A 12,873-nucleotide genomic window follows, 5' to 3' on the forward strand; every position below is an offset into this window, starting at 1 on the left:
CTCTTGCTGTCTATGACAGACGAGGGAGCCAAAGTTCTCAGGGGATTGAAACAACAGATAGAGGGACAATCGCTCAAGAGGCACATCGCACTGCTTTTTTAAAATTTATTTATTAATTTTTTTATTGCAATAACAACTGGCCATTACAACAAATAGAAATACAGAAACTGATAATCGTGTGATATTACTCATATATTCATTCATTTTCTTCACAGCTTAGTCCTTTTATTAATCTGGGGTCACCACAGCAACTCCACACAGAAATGCCAACTGACCCAGTTGAGGCTCGAACCAGCAACATTCTTGCTGTGAGGCGATCGTGCTACCCACTGCAACACTGTGACGCCTCACATCTGTGTAATTATTTGAGGTATTAAACTGGTATTGGTGAAGAACTATGATTACTAAAAGGCACCATTCAGATGTAATGATCTGGGCAACCAAGCATGTATTGTTATAGACACCTTAGCTTATTTGTCTTAAGAGATGTAAGGCAGGTCCTGTTCATGTAATTTGGTTTAGGCTATCAAGTTGGTATTGGCATGAACAGCTATACCTGTTAACAGGTTTCATATATGTAAAACGATCCTATTCAGTTAATGGTCTGACCTATTAGGCAGCTATTAATAAAGATGACTGCACATGATGATGAGCCATTTATTTAAATGAATATGTGACACAAATATTTAAATTTCATTGTTGCAAACACGTTACAGGAGTAAGTGCAGTTGTTGTTGTATGTGATGTTCACCACTGTAATTACACCATAGTGAAACAGAAGTCTGAGAAATGCTGTAGTTGGTGTAGGTGGAGCAGGTTAATCACGTTAAAAGTTATGCATTGTGTAGATATGAAAGTGAACTCTTGTCATTGAATTACCCTGTATAAACTGCCTATACAATAATTTAACTTGTGACGTAATTATTTTCTAATTATAAATATATATCTGCATGACAGATTTAATAGTGGACTCCACAAAGGTAAGACCAAAGCTTGAAATCGCATCATGTGAGTGCATGAGACCAATAGAAGATCAAAACATGAGCTATATGGAGCAATCAGTCGCTTTTAGTATCGTCTAATCATATTGTTTTATCCCGTCCTTTTTTGCAGCGCTGTACGAAAAATTTTGCAAGCACAAACTCTAGTGTGACCATGGCCCAACTTGCTTTCAGATTAACTATGCCCAGCTACTATATATATGTATAGCAACAGGCGTTTCTGTGTGGAGTTTGCATGTTCTCCCTGCGTTCGCGTGGGTTTCCTCCGGGTACTACGGTTTCCCCCACAGTGCAAAGACATGGGGTACAGGTGAATTGGGTAGGCTAAACTGTCCGTAGTGTATGAGTGTGTGTGTGGATGTTTCCCAGAGATGGGTTGCGGCTGGAAAGGCATCCGCTGTGTAAAAACTTGCTGGATAAGTTGGCGGTTCATTCCGCTCTGGCGACCCCAGATTAATAAAGGGACTAAGTAATAATAATAATAATAATATATATATATATATATATATATATATATATATATATATATATATATATATATATATATATATATATATATAAAGTTTCTGATTAAAAGTTGCTTTCTTGGTTTGTTTGTGTCACTTGATTTGTGCCTGTACCATAACAGATCTCTCTTGTTGTGATATGTGGCTTGGTAACCTTTAATGTGTTGTGTTTTTTGCTCATTGATTCGACTGCATTGAGTGAGTGAGTGCATTTCCCTCCTTCTCCTGGTTAAGAGATAAAGCTATATAACAGAATTAGTTATATTTCAGAGAGTATAAATCAATTATTAGCAACAAAAGACCAACTTCATAATGATATTAGTGTAAAAGACTTTATTTGAAGCAAAAAAGATGCTGGAGGACTGGATCAGATATATGGCACTTTAATCACACCTGATTGCCTCTGCAGCTTGTACATAACATTTCACAGCACATGGAATTAACACAAATGAGTTTGAAGTTACAGTGTGTCTCATTCATTTGTGATTAATGTACAAACAACTACCTTCTAAGGCCAAAAGTAGCAAAAAACGGACAGTATGTGATAGCTTCACTGTGTTAAAAAAAGTTTTGTCACAGGGTATCTTATATATTCTTTTGTGAATGTCTATGCATATTTGTATGCACAAACACAGGTTCTGTATGCACAGAACAGGTTCAGTGATAAAAAAATTATTAAAACATTGCTAATATTAATATATTGACTGAACTTAACACAAATAAAACCTCACTGTGAAGATTAGAAATTGTTTCTTTTAACAAATAATGATATATCACAGTACAATAGTATCACTTACATAACTAGTATATAAGTGAATGTAGTTGTGTGTGTTGAGACATCAGTGTGGTTTAAGTCTTCAATGCTCATTTGCATCTTTAAACAAAAAACAGCTTGGGAAAAAAAACAATTAAAATGAGTTTCAAATCAAAATACCTCAACATAAGTGTATCAGCATTAACTACAAAATGCAGCAGCCAAAATAAAAAAGCTTCCATCAATAGTCCTATAAAACAACAGCAACAAAACAAATGAAGATGGCTAAAGTCAACTTATTTTCCCAATACATCATTATTTCTCTGTAAAACTGGTTTGTAAAGCTGCTGAACTTCCCATCCCCCACTGTATGTGTCTTGAGTCTTCACTGCTCATTTCATTTGCATCTCTATACCAGCTTTAATGGGGGCCAATTGAGTCTTATCCAATCACATTCCAGTTCCAGTAGCTCAGCAGGGTTGCATCTATATATTCCGTGTTCCTAACGGAGGCTTCATTATCTGATTTAGCTGTAAGAGAACAACTTTGGAGGACAAACTACGATTGTACCTACATTGAGATTATTACCAACAACAACCTACAAAGAAAAACCCACAGAGGCCTTTTTTATCCCACTTCTTCATTGAAGACAGAAAAGGTGAGTTGCACATTTTGAATTTACACTCAAATAATATCTGAATGCTAACATTATAAAATGTAAATATGTGTGGATGCATTGTTCAACATTGTATTAAGTTCTTCAGTCAAATTTAAAAGCTTCTTTACAACTATTCAGTTTTTTGTTTGTTTGTTTATTTGGTTATAAATATTGTTTTTATCCTGATATGTAGTTACGTCACTAGTTTTAATCAGCTCATTTGTGGCTATTGTTTCTTGCTCAGACTTACCTGATTTGTTTTTGTTAATTACTCTCATATAAAGAAACTGTTAAAGCAAATGTTAAAAGATAAGTTTGTTTCTGTTCATTGTTTTGTTCATTTTAAACAGAATAAAGTGTCCAAACACAGAGGAAACAGACTGATCTCCACACTGTTATAAAGATGGCGTTTATTAAAGAGGAGAGTGAAGATGTGAAGATTGAAGAAACATTCAGAGTCAAGCATGAAGATCTGCAGGAACAAACAGGTTGGTTTTCACTCTCAAACACCAACTCAGTCATTTGATCCTCATTTAGATATATTTTAATGATAAGAATACTAAATTAAATCCATCTTGCAGCCCTGGGTGTGCTGCCTAGTTCTTCTAAATCCACATAAGCACTTATTTAAAGATAGGAATGAGTTTCTTTTATACTTGTTCTCGTGTCATTCTTTTTTTGTTTTAATAGTCTCCCATTTTCTCTACCTTCTTAAGGTTATTGCGTTTCTTGTTCTCCTACTGTTTGTAAAGCGTCCATAAGCACTGGCACTAAATAAAATAAATAAAAACAATCAATTTAAAAAGTTTATCTGAGCTGACAATATTTGACCTATTCTATTCTCATAAAAGATATCTGCTATTACGGTGATGGTGTTGGCTTAGTACTTTCCATTTGCATATGTCACGTTGATCACAATTCCCCTTTTTTTAATCAACTTTTTTATGGGTTTAAAGTTGTTTCTAGTAGTTGTTACTAGTTCTCACAGATAGTAACTGAGTTAGAATGACATCATAATTATATTAACTAATTACAAGGGCTATTCCCTATAACCTGTAGGGTCTTAAAATGTCTTAAATTTCAAAATCTAAAATTTTAGGCCTTAAAAAGTCTTAAATTTACTGAAATGTTGTGAGGTCTTAAATCTTTTTTAAACAAGTCTTTATTTTTCTTTGTTCATGTTTTGTTACATAATCTGGCCAAACCCCATACAATCACCAACAATTTATCTCAATAAATGTTAAACTTTTTATTCAGTTTATTCATTTTAACTCTATTTATTATAATAGTTTAATTATTTTGTTTACAATAACATTTGTTTAAATGTGCTCCATGGATTTACTGCTGAGGACATAGACCTGGACAGATTGTTGCGCATAGATTTAGTTTATTTTAGTTTTAAAACTTTAAAATCATTTGCTCGTTTGTTTTTTATTTTAAAGAAAGTTTATTTTGGAAAAAAAGTATTTGAAATAGTCAAATATTTGACTGGGGAATCTCAATGTCTGTTAACTGTTGAAATGAGATAAATATGCCATCTTTAAACAGGTCCTTAACACAGATAACTCCCTTCCTAAAGCATAATTGGAATGCTGAATCTATAAGAGAGGAAGAGAATAACGTATTTAACAAAATAGGAGCAGAAGGCAATGCTTGTTTATTATTAAAGTGAGGTCTGAATTGTGACCATATTCTGAGTGATCCATTAATAACTGGGTTATTCGTAGAATATTGTTTACTAACTGTGTTGTGTCCGGTAGTGGAAATACGTTGGATCTTTACTGAAACATGGCACTAGAACGTTTTAAACAAAGCAAAAAGGATTTATTATTCTTTAGTGGTTTTACAGCAGCATGATACTGTCTCACACTCCATTATCTTTTTAGATCACTGCACCTCCTATAATCCAGCAGCGCCCCCTGTATACAATCAATCACAGGCATATGTACAGAACACACAATTACAGCTGAACTACAACAACAGTAGCATTCAGCAATATGAACAAAATAATACACTTTCTCTTTTCTTTCATTAATTCTTATTTTTAGTGAACAAACACCACAAACTGGAATGAAAGCACGAAGTAGTGAGCTTAATGACACTGGATTAGACGTGTGCTGTTCCATCAGTAACCAAAGTGGGGCCTCATCATTACAGATGTTGGAAAACCAGAATAGTGTTTCTATAGTCAGTTTGTGTAAATAGGCCGTGCAATAATAGGGTATATGCCAAAGCATGCTAATAGGACTTTTAATTTACCAGTAACCTGGGTTAAGCGCTTCCGGTGAACTGTATGCCAATGCAAAAATCTGCGTGTTTAAGGTCTGTTTTCTTTAGAAATCAGCAATCTCCACTGCTTGAGTGATATCTGATATAAAGTGGGTCTCAGTTTGTACAAGAAGCAGTGCATTACATTACATTTTTCCCCGCCATGTCTTTGTAATATGAGCATTTATTTTACCCCAGTATATTCAATTGAGCTTCTGCGCTAGCCTGCCCATTCTGACCGGCCGGCCACCCCTGCTCTACTTGTCCCCACAATGCAACAGTTCAGTCAACTTCTCTTTCTTCCGCACACCACATAATGCTGGCCTCTTCAACTCTCCTCTTCTTTTATACTCTTACCCATTTCCTTTTAGCCATCCCATGTTTGGAGACCAATTAAACAATGTTGACTGTCGTCACATGAAATACCAACAATCATAAATGCATGATTATATGCTGTCATGGCTTTGCAAGTTTATTTCCAAACTAAGCCTCAAAATCACCCCAGAATTGATGAAAAAGACCCAACAGCACACAATGGGAAAGGTGCACATTTCAGCCTTTATGCAGGTGCTGTACAGGTGTGTCTCATGTCTGCAAGGCAAATATTCAGCTGTTTGTTTAGCTTTTACCCCAGAACTTTTTTCTGATGCATTTACCACTCAGGCAAAGAATGAACAAGTATTTCCTGTCTGCTTTACAAATTTTAGAAAAAACATTTTGTTATTATGAACATATACAAATAAAAATAGGCCATTTACAGCTTTCAAATCTGTGTCTTATCAATGACCAAAATGACTTTTATGATCAATTATGTAAGAAACTCTGAAAACTGAACTGACACGGTTTCAATTAACTATAACTTCTATGTTAAGCGGTTTTGACACAATTTACACTGTAAAAGCACTAGATAAATAAAGATGAATTAAATGTGCATAAATGTGTACATGTTAATGGACCGAACAAAACATGATCTTATATATTTTACATTTAATGTGCATAAAAATTACAGTGTGTGTAGCCAATGTTTCCAGTGTCTTTTCACTATTCAGCTTTTGATGAGAGTTTTTAAGACTTAATGAAAACTAAAGTTTTATTTATTTATTTCAGACCTAATTGAAGAGAATGAGGAGAGTAAAGAGGAGGAACATCATGTCAAAATTGAGGAAAAAACTCATTTACAGACTGATGGTATTTTGAAAAGGAGAGACAAGAATTGTTTGACCTGCACTCAGTGTGGAAAGAGTTTCAGCCAATCTTCATCCCTTAATCAACACATGAGGATCCACACTGGAGAGAAACCATTCACATGCACTCAGTGTGGGAAGAGTTTCAGCCACTCATCATCTCTTAATCTACACATGAGGATCCACACTGGAGAGAAACCATTCACATGCACTCAGTGTGGGAAGAGTTTCAGCCACTCATCATCTCTTAATCTACACATGAGGATCCACACTGGAGAGAAACCATTCACATGCACTCAGTGTGGGAAATGTTTCAGCCAATCATCAAACTTAAATCAACACATGAGGATCCACACTAAAGAGAAACCATTCACTTGCACTTATTGTGGGAAGAGTTTCAGCCTTTCATCATCCCTTAATATACACATGAGGATCCACACTGGAGAAAAACCATTCGCATGCACTCAGTGTGGGAAGAGTTTTAGCTGTTTATCACACCTTAATCACCACAAGTGGATCCACACTGGAGAGAAACCATTCACATGCTCTCAGTGTGGGAAGAGTTTCAGCCAATCATCATCCCTTAATATACACATGAGAATCCACACTGGAGAGAAACCATTCACATGCACTCAGTGTGGAAAGAGTTTCAGCCAATCATCATCCCTTAATATACACATGAGGATCCACACTGGAGAGAAACCATTTACATGCACTCAGTGTGGGAAGAGTTTTAACTGCTCATCACTCCTTAATAAACACATGAAGATCCACACTGGAGAGAAACCATTTGCATGCACTCAGTGTGGGAGGAGTTTCAGCCACTCATCGTCCCTTAATCGACACATGATGCGCCACACAGGAGAGAAACCATTCATGTTTAATCATGTTGTTTAATCCTGCCCCTTTTCACAGCGTCGTTTAACAGAATTTTGCATGCTCAAACTCTACTGTGACCGCAGCTTCGGTGTGGGATGAGTTCAGCAACACATCAGACCTTAATAAACACATGAAGACCCACACTGGAGAGAAACCATTCACATGAACTCAATGTGGGAAGAGTTTCAACTGATCAGCAAACCTAAATGAACACATAAAGATCCACAGTGATGTGAGAGAGTATATGTGCTTAAGTGTGAGAAGACTTTTCTTACAGCTCAAATTAAAACTGCACCAGACGATTCTCACTGGAGAGACCGTACAAGTTTTCACACTGTGACAAGAGGTTTAATCAGTTAACACATCTGAAAACAGAAGAAGATTGGATGCATCTGTACTCCACTCTCCAGTGTATTCATGTAGCTAGTGTTGCTTTGGATGATGTTCTCTGTCTGACTCCCTGAATGAGAAAAATCACTAGGAAGAAAGTCCATTCATTTGTCCTGTGTTGCATCTTTTATTAGAAAAGTTTCTTTACTTTTAGGTTCAAGATTCTTTTTAGTTTACTACATTTACTTTTTTGAGTAGAATACGATCTTGATGATTATTTTATGATTTGGGCAGACCGACATTCAGTTTTACAATATTAATATACTGTGATGATCCCAAAACTCCAGATTGCCTGCATTACTCATTAATGGGTATATAAAAAGTTGTTGTGCTAGCTACTCCAGGTCGCTGTGGCTTCTCAGGAGTCATCATGTCAAGACCTGCCATCTCATTGACTCTTTAACCTTATGTGTTGTTGTGATTTATATCCTAAGTCTTTATCTTCATTATTATCCCTAAACATTTGTTGGTTGCTTTGATTGATTGTTCTACGAGTTACATTTTATAATAAATAATTTGCAATCAGGCTATTTTGTTGGCTCGTCTCTCTTTTATGTTGGGACTCAAACAAGCATAACATTTTTTGTAAAATGTGTCCAGTTGCGTCCAAGATCTTTTCCTTTCAGTCATGACCATAGGTGAGAGTAGGAACCTAGATTGAGCAGTAAACTGAGAACACTGCCTTTTGTCTCAGCTCCTTCAACACAACAATCACATTAACTACATTACTGCTGCTGCTGCACTGATCCATCTTTAAATCTTACATTCCATTGCTCATGAAAAAAAAAAAAAAAAACGCAGATACTTGAACTTCATTTGGGGTAAGGACTTTCCTCCAATCTGGAGATGGCCACCTTTTTCGTCAAGCACCATGGTTTCTGAGCTAGAGGTGCTGTTTCTTTCCCTGCCATGTCACATTCAGCAGCAAACCGTCCCACTGCATGTGGAAGGTCCATATCCTATGAAGCCAAAAGGACAACAATACCTGCAAATGGCAGAGACAGTCCTAGCCTGCACCTAAAATTCTGTCAGTAATTTTTTTTATATTTTAAATAACACATTAACAAAATAAAATAAATAAATAGATGAATAGATAGATATTGTAGTGGTGGAAGGGGAAGTAGGATGGCGTGTTCCACCATAAACCGAGATGGAGCTTTCTCAGGAGGCATGGACTAGTGAGTGAGATGTCTCAGACTGAAGGTGTAATAATGAAATAAATGCTCAGGAAGCCCCAACCCTTTTTCATCAACTGGCTGTTGCAATGTACTCCTATGCAACCTAGAATGCTTATCCTCTTATCAGAGCAATGGTTCTCAATTGTGGTGCTTGTGCAAAATGAGTGGACAACCGTCCCAAATTAATTTAATCTCTTATTACTAGATCTTAGAATCACACCTGAGAAACCACAAAAGCAAAGATTTGACTTATCTTCATCTGCTTAAGATCAATTTGCACCAGATGAGCAAGAGACAACATTTGTTTGAGTTTCCTTCGCCGACTGGCCTCAACAAAACATGGCGTTCCTGATGGATTGGTGACTCAGCTTCAGTGACGTCCTTGAGATTCACTCGCTTGTGAGTGGAAGTTGTCCTGGGTTACCGGGGTGATAAACTCTGCTGAGAGTCGGTTTGCAGAAGTTTTTTTAGCAGTTTCGGCGGTTCCTAAACTTTAAGAGGTTGCATGGAAAGTTTTTTGCGACCTGATTGAGTGGCTGTGCATTGACCGAAAGCAAGGCGAGAGGGGGCACAGAGCAGCAGCAAGCATGAGCGAGCTAATGCAAAAAGCAAAGTTTTACTGTCTTTCAATGAGCAGTTGCCATGGAGGGCGGGCCCACGCCCCATACCATTATGCTCAGTGTAAGTCATTAAAAGACTGCTTGGTAATTTCATGTGGTAAAATATCTTGTAAGTTTGTTACTATTGTACAACAAATGTTACAAGAAGGCATTCCTCCAACATGAAACAGTCAATGAGAAGGTTTTGGAAAGTGATTTATAGCTCAGATTGGAGGCTTCTAGAGGGGATGTAGACCTTCAGCTGTAGGTGGAGGTAAGAGGGTGCAGTGCCAGTGATTTGACCTTGACAAGAGCCTCGTGCGGTAACCAATACAGGGAGATAAAGAGAGGAGTTACATGGGCTCTCATTGAAGACCAGATGAGCTGTGGCGTTCTGGGGCATCTGTAGAGGATTAAGGGTGCAGGATGGGAATCCAGCTAGAAGAGCACTGTCGTGGTCCAGCCTTGAAATGACAAGAGTTTGCACTAAAAGTTGTGCAGCATGGCATGATCTGATAAGTAGAGTCTGATTTTTCTAATGTTTAAAAGTGCAGCTCTGCATGATGGAGCTGTGTTAGCAATGTCCTCTTTGAAGGACAACTGATTATCCAGTATCACCCTAAGATTTCTTACCGAACTACATGGGGTAATGGTGGATGATCCCAGCTTGACTGAGAAATTGTATTGAATGTGTGGAGTTGTAGGGAAGGTGATGTATGCAGATGAGTAAGCAGTTCACTAGCTGGCCTTCGTTACATCTGCTTAAAAGTGTTTGGGAATGTGCCAGTGTGGAGTGAAGGAAGAGATTGACTTTTTCTTCAGAGGGTGTTGTTTGACTGCTAATTTGAGTGTTTATTTGTGTAAAGAAGGAGGCCAGCTGATAAGGAGTTGATGGAGAAGGACAGAGCAAAGTATAAAATGTCTTGAATAGTTTGTGGACGTCAGAAGTGGTGTTAATTTTGTAATGGTAGTATGGGGTTTTGGCCGAATGGAGTTGGGAGGCTAATGATGCCAGCTGGCTTTGGTACTTGCTAAGAAGGTCAGTGGAGGCTTTTGATTTGTGCCATGCTCTCTCTCTGTTGCCCTGGGTGCTGTTCAATGTTATCACAGAACATGTCCTAACCCTAAAACTAACTATTTTCCCAGACCATCCGACAGCCAGGGGTTAGAGTGAGTAGGTGCGTTGGGCTGGTGGCGACAGGCAAGATCTCACCTAGGCAGGATGTATATTGGAACAGAGTGTTTTTGCTGCACTATTTACATCAAGAAGTGAGAACTGTGTGTGTGAGGGAAGAGAGGATGTAACAGTGAAGGAGAAGTGTGTGGAGGACAAACCGATTTTTACTAGTAGCAATTTAGTTGTTGAAATCAACAATTGAATTCTTGTTATCAACAATTAAGTCTGGTCTCATATCTACAATCTTTAGTTAGCCAATCAGATTAATCCAAACTCATAATAAGAAGCCTAGCAAAAAATAACTCCCTTATCTTCGTTTTCCGATGAAAGCTCTTGACAGGACTGCGCCAGCTCCTTCACAAGCTTCTAAAGTTTAACATCTCTCTACAACCCATCAACAATTCTACTACCATCATCTGACTATGACAATTCAACAACAGCAGCAATACAACAACAGCGAAAATAAGAAATAGCAGCATTAAATCTACTCTCACATCATTTACAGCAACATGGACAGGAACGAAATCTCTGCTCTCCTAGAAACACCAGCCCCAGCTCAACAACACCAAGCTCAGCCTGGAAGCCGACTCGATACCAACCCTCCAATAAGAGGCCGAAGGCCTATCTGCTCTACTTCAGCAAGGACACAATCTCCATCTCCTGCCCGTCCAAATCGCCACCCACCTTCTCCAGGTTCTTAATGCGCCTCCGCAAGATCATCATCCCTCACTTCCAACAAGATAACAATGACCGAACTCCACCAGACCCTCATAAATGCCGGAATCTCCATCCCCAGCCGCTGCAATAAAACAAAATTACTGAAACTCTATGAAACCATCTCGTCACCAACTCCACCCCCTCAGGACAGCAGAACCGCTCGCTCCCGCCACATCCCCTATCCTTAACCCACCACAGCTCCGCATTCACAAAATCTCCTCGGACCATCAAAAAAAGCAACTAAGCAATAAAAAACAATCCCTCAGAACAAGACAAACTGCATCTACCAAAACATTCCAAAACATGGATAATCCACCGGATAATGACGCCAATCTCTGACTTACCACCCCCCTCCCTTGGCCTCCAGCTCCACATTCCAGTGAAAACTCCAGCCCTACTCTTCCAGTCATCCATTCCACTCTCAACCCTCCTTAAATCTCTTTCCCTTCTAACCTCCCTCACTCTTCAAGCCAGCTTATTTCTACCCAGTCTTTCTCTACAAGTCCTTCCTCTCCCTTCTTATTTCTCCTCTTTCAGTATCCTCACCTCTTCTCCTCTACATCCCTTCATCAAGCACCCACCTGCATTAGTAACCCTTCCCAACAGTCCACCCTCCCTACTCACATTTCTTCCGCACGGCCCCCTCCTCCAACACCATCAAGAACCTCATCCTATCAGGTGCTGACATCGTTTATTATTCGGTTATACGCATTACTCAGTGGAATCAGTGTCCCTACTGGGGGGCCATGGATACTGATCTTTACAACAGAGTTTATTTAGAATGCTGTAATCTTTCCTGCATGGTCTGCCATTCAAATCTGCACATGACCACTTCCTGTCCCTTCATAATCCCCTCCTCCGATAAAGGACTACAAAGATCCACCAGCTACGTACCCTGCCCCTATACCTCTGCTATCCCCACTCTACTTTATCCTCCCTCTTCTCAAAACCCTCCCCCTCTCTTGTCTTGTAATAACTTTAATATAGCAAGATGCTTTTGCCATCTCTGTAATTACTTAAAAAAACTTTTTTCATATTTTCTGAGAAAGCTTATCAACACCTTGCAATCATGTAGCAACCACCTTGCAATGCCTTAGCAACCGCCTAGAAACACCTTGCAAATGCCTAGCAACACTTTAGCTACTACCTAGCAACACCTTAGCAACCACCTATAAACACCTTAGCAACCACCTAGCAACATCTTAGCAACCACCTAGCAACACCTTAGAAACCGCCTAACCACACCTTAGCAACCACCTAGTAACATCTTAGCAACTGCCTATCAACACCTTAGCAACCGCCTAGCAACAGCTTAGCAACCGCCTTCGTACCCACCTAGCAACTCCTTAGCAACCACCCAGCAACACCTCAGCAACCGCCTAGCAACACCATAGCAACCGCTTGGCATCACCTTAGCGACCGCCTAGCAATCACCTAACAACTCCTTAGCAACCACCTAGCAACACCTTAGCAACTGTCTAGCAACACCTAGCAACTGCCTAGCAACACCTTGGCAAATGCCTTGGCAACCGCCTATCAACACCTTAGCAACTGCCTAGCAA

The 12,873-nt window shown here is 38.8% G+C and overlaps 1 protein-coding gene and 1 long non-coding RNA gene across 2 annotated transcripts in view; one reads left to right on the top strand and one right to left on the bottom strand.

Moving 5' to 3' along the window:
• LOC141381913 (uncharacterized) overlaps positions 1–12,873 on the bottom strand; it is a 560,761-nt gene that overhangs the window by 322,767 nt on the left and 225,121 nt on the right. The gene's annotated exons all lie outside the window — the stretch shown is intronic.
• Positions 2,778–8,170, top strand: LOC141381819 (uncharacterized). Its single transcript, XM_073948794.1, has 3 exons — positions 2,778–2,919; positions 3,270–3,407; positions 6,295–8,170. The coding sequence occupies exons 2-3, from the start codon at positions 3,323–3,325 to the stop codon at positions 7,266–7,268; spliced, it is 1,059 nt and encodes a 352-aa protein (XP_073804895.1). The 5' UTR covers positions 2,778–2,919; positions 3,270–3,322; the 3' UTR covers positions 7,269–8,170.

This window comes from Danio rerio, chromosome 4 (assembly GCF_049306965.1).
Source record: "Danio rerio strain Tuebingen ecotype United States chromosome 4, GRCz12tu, whole genome shotgun sequence".
NCBI lineage: Eukaryota > Metazoa > Chordata > Actinopteri > Cypriniformes > Danionidae > Danio > Danio rerio.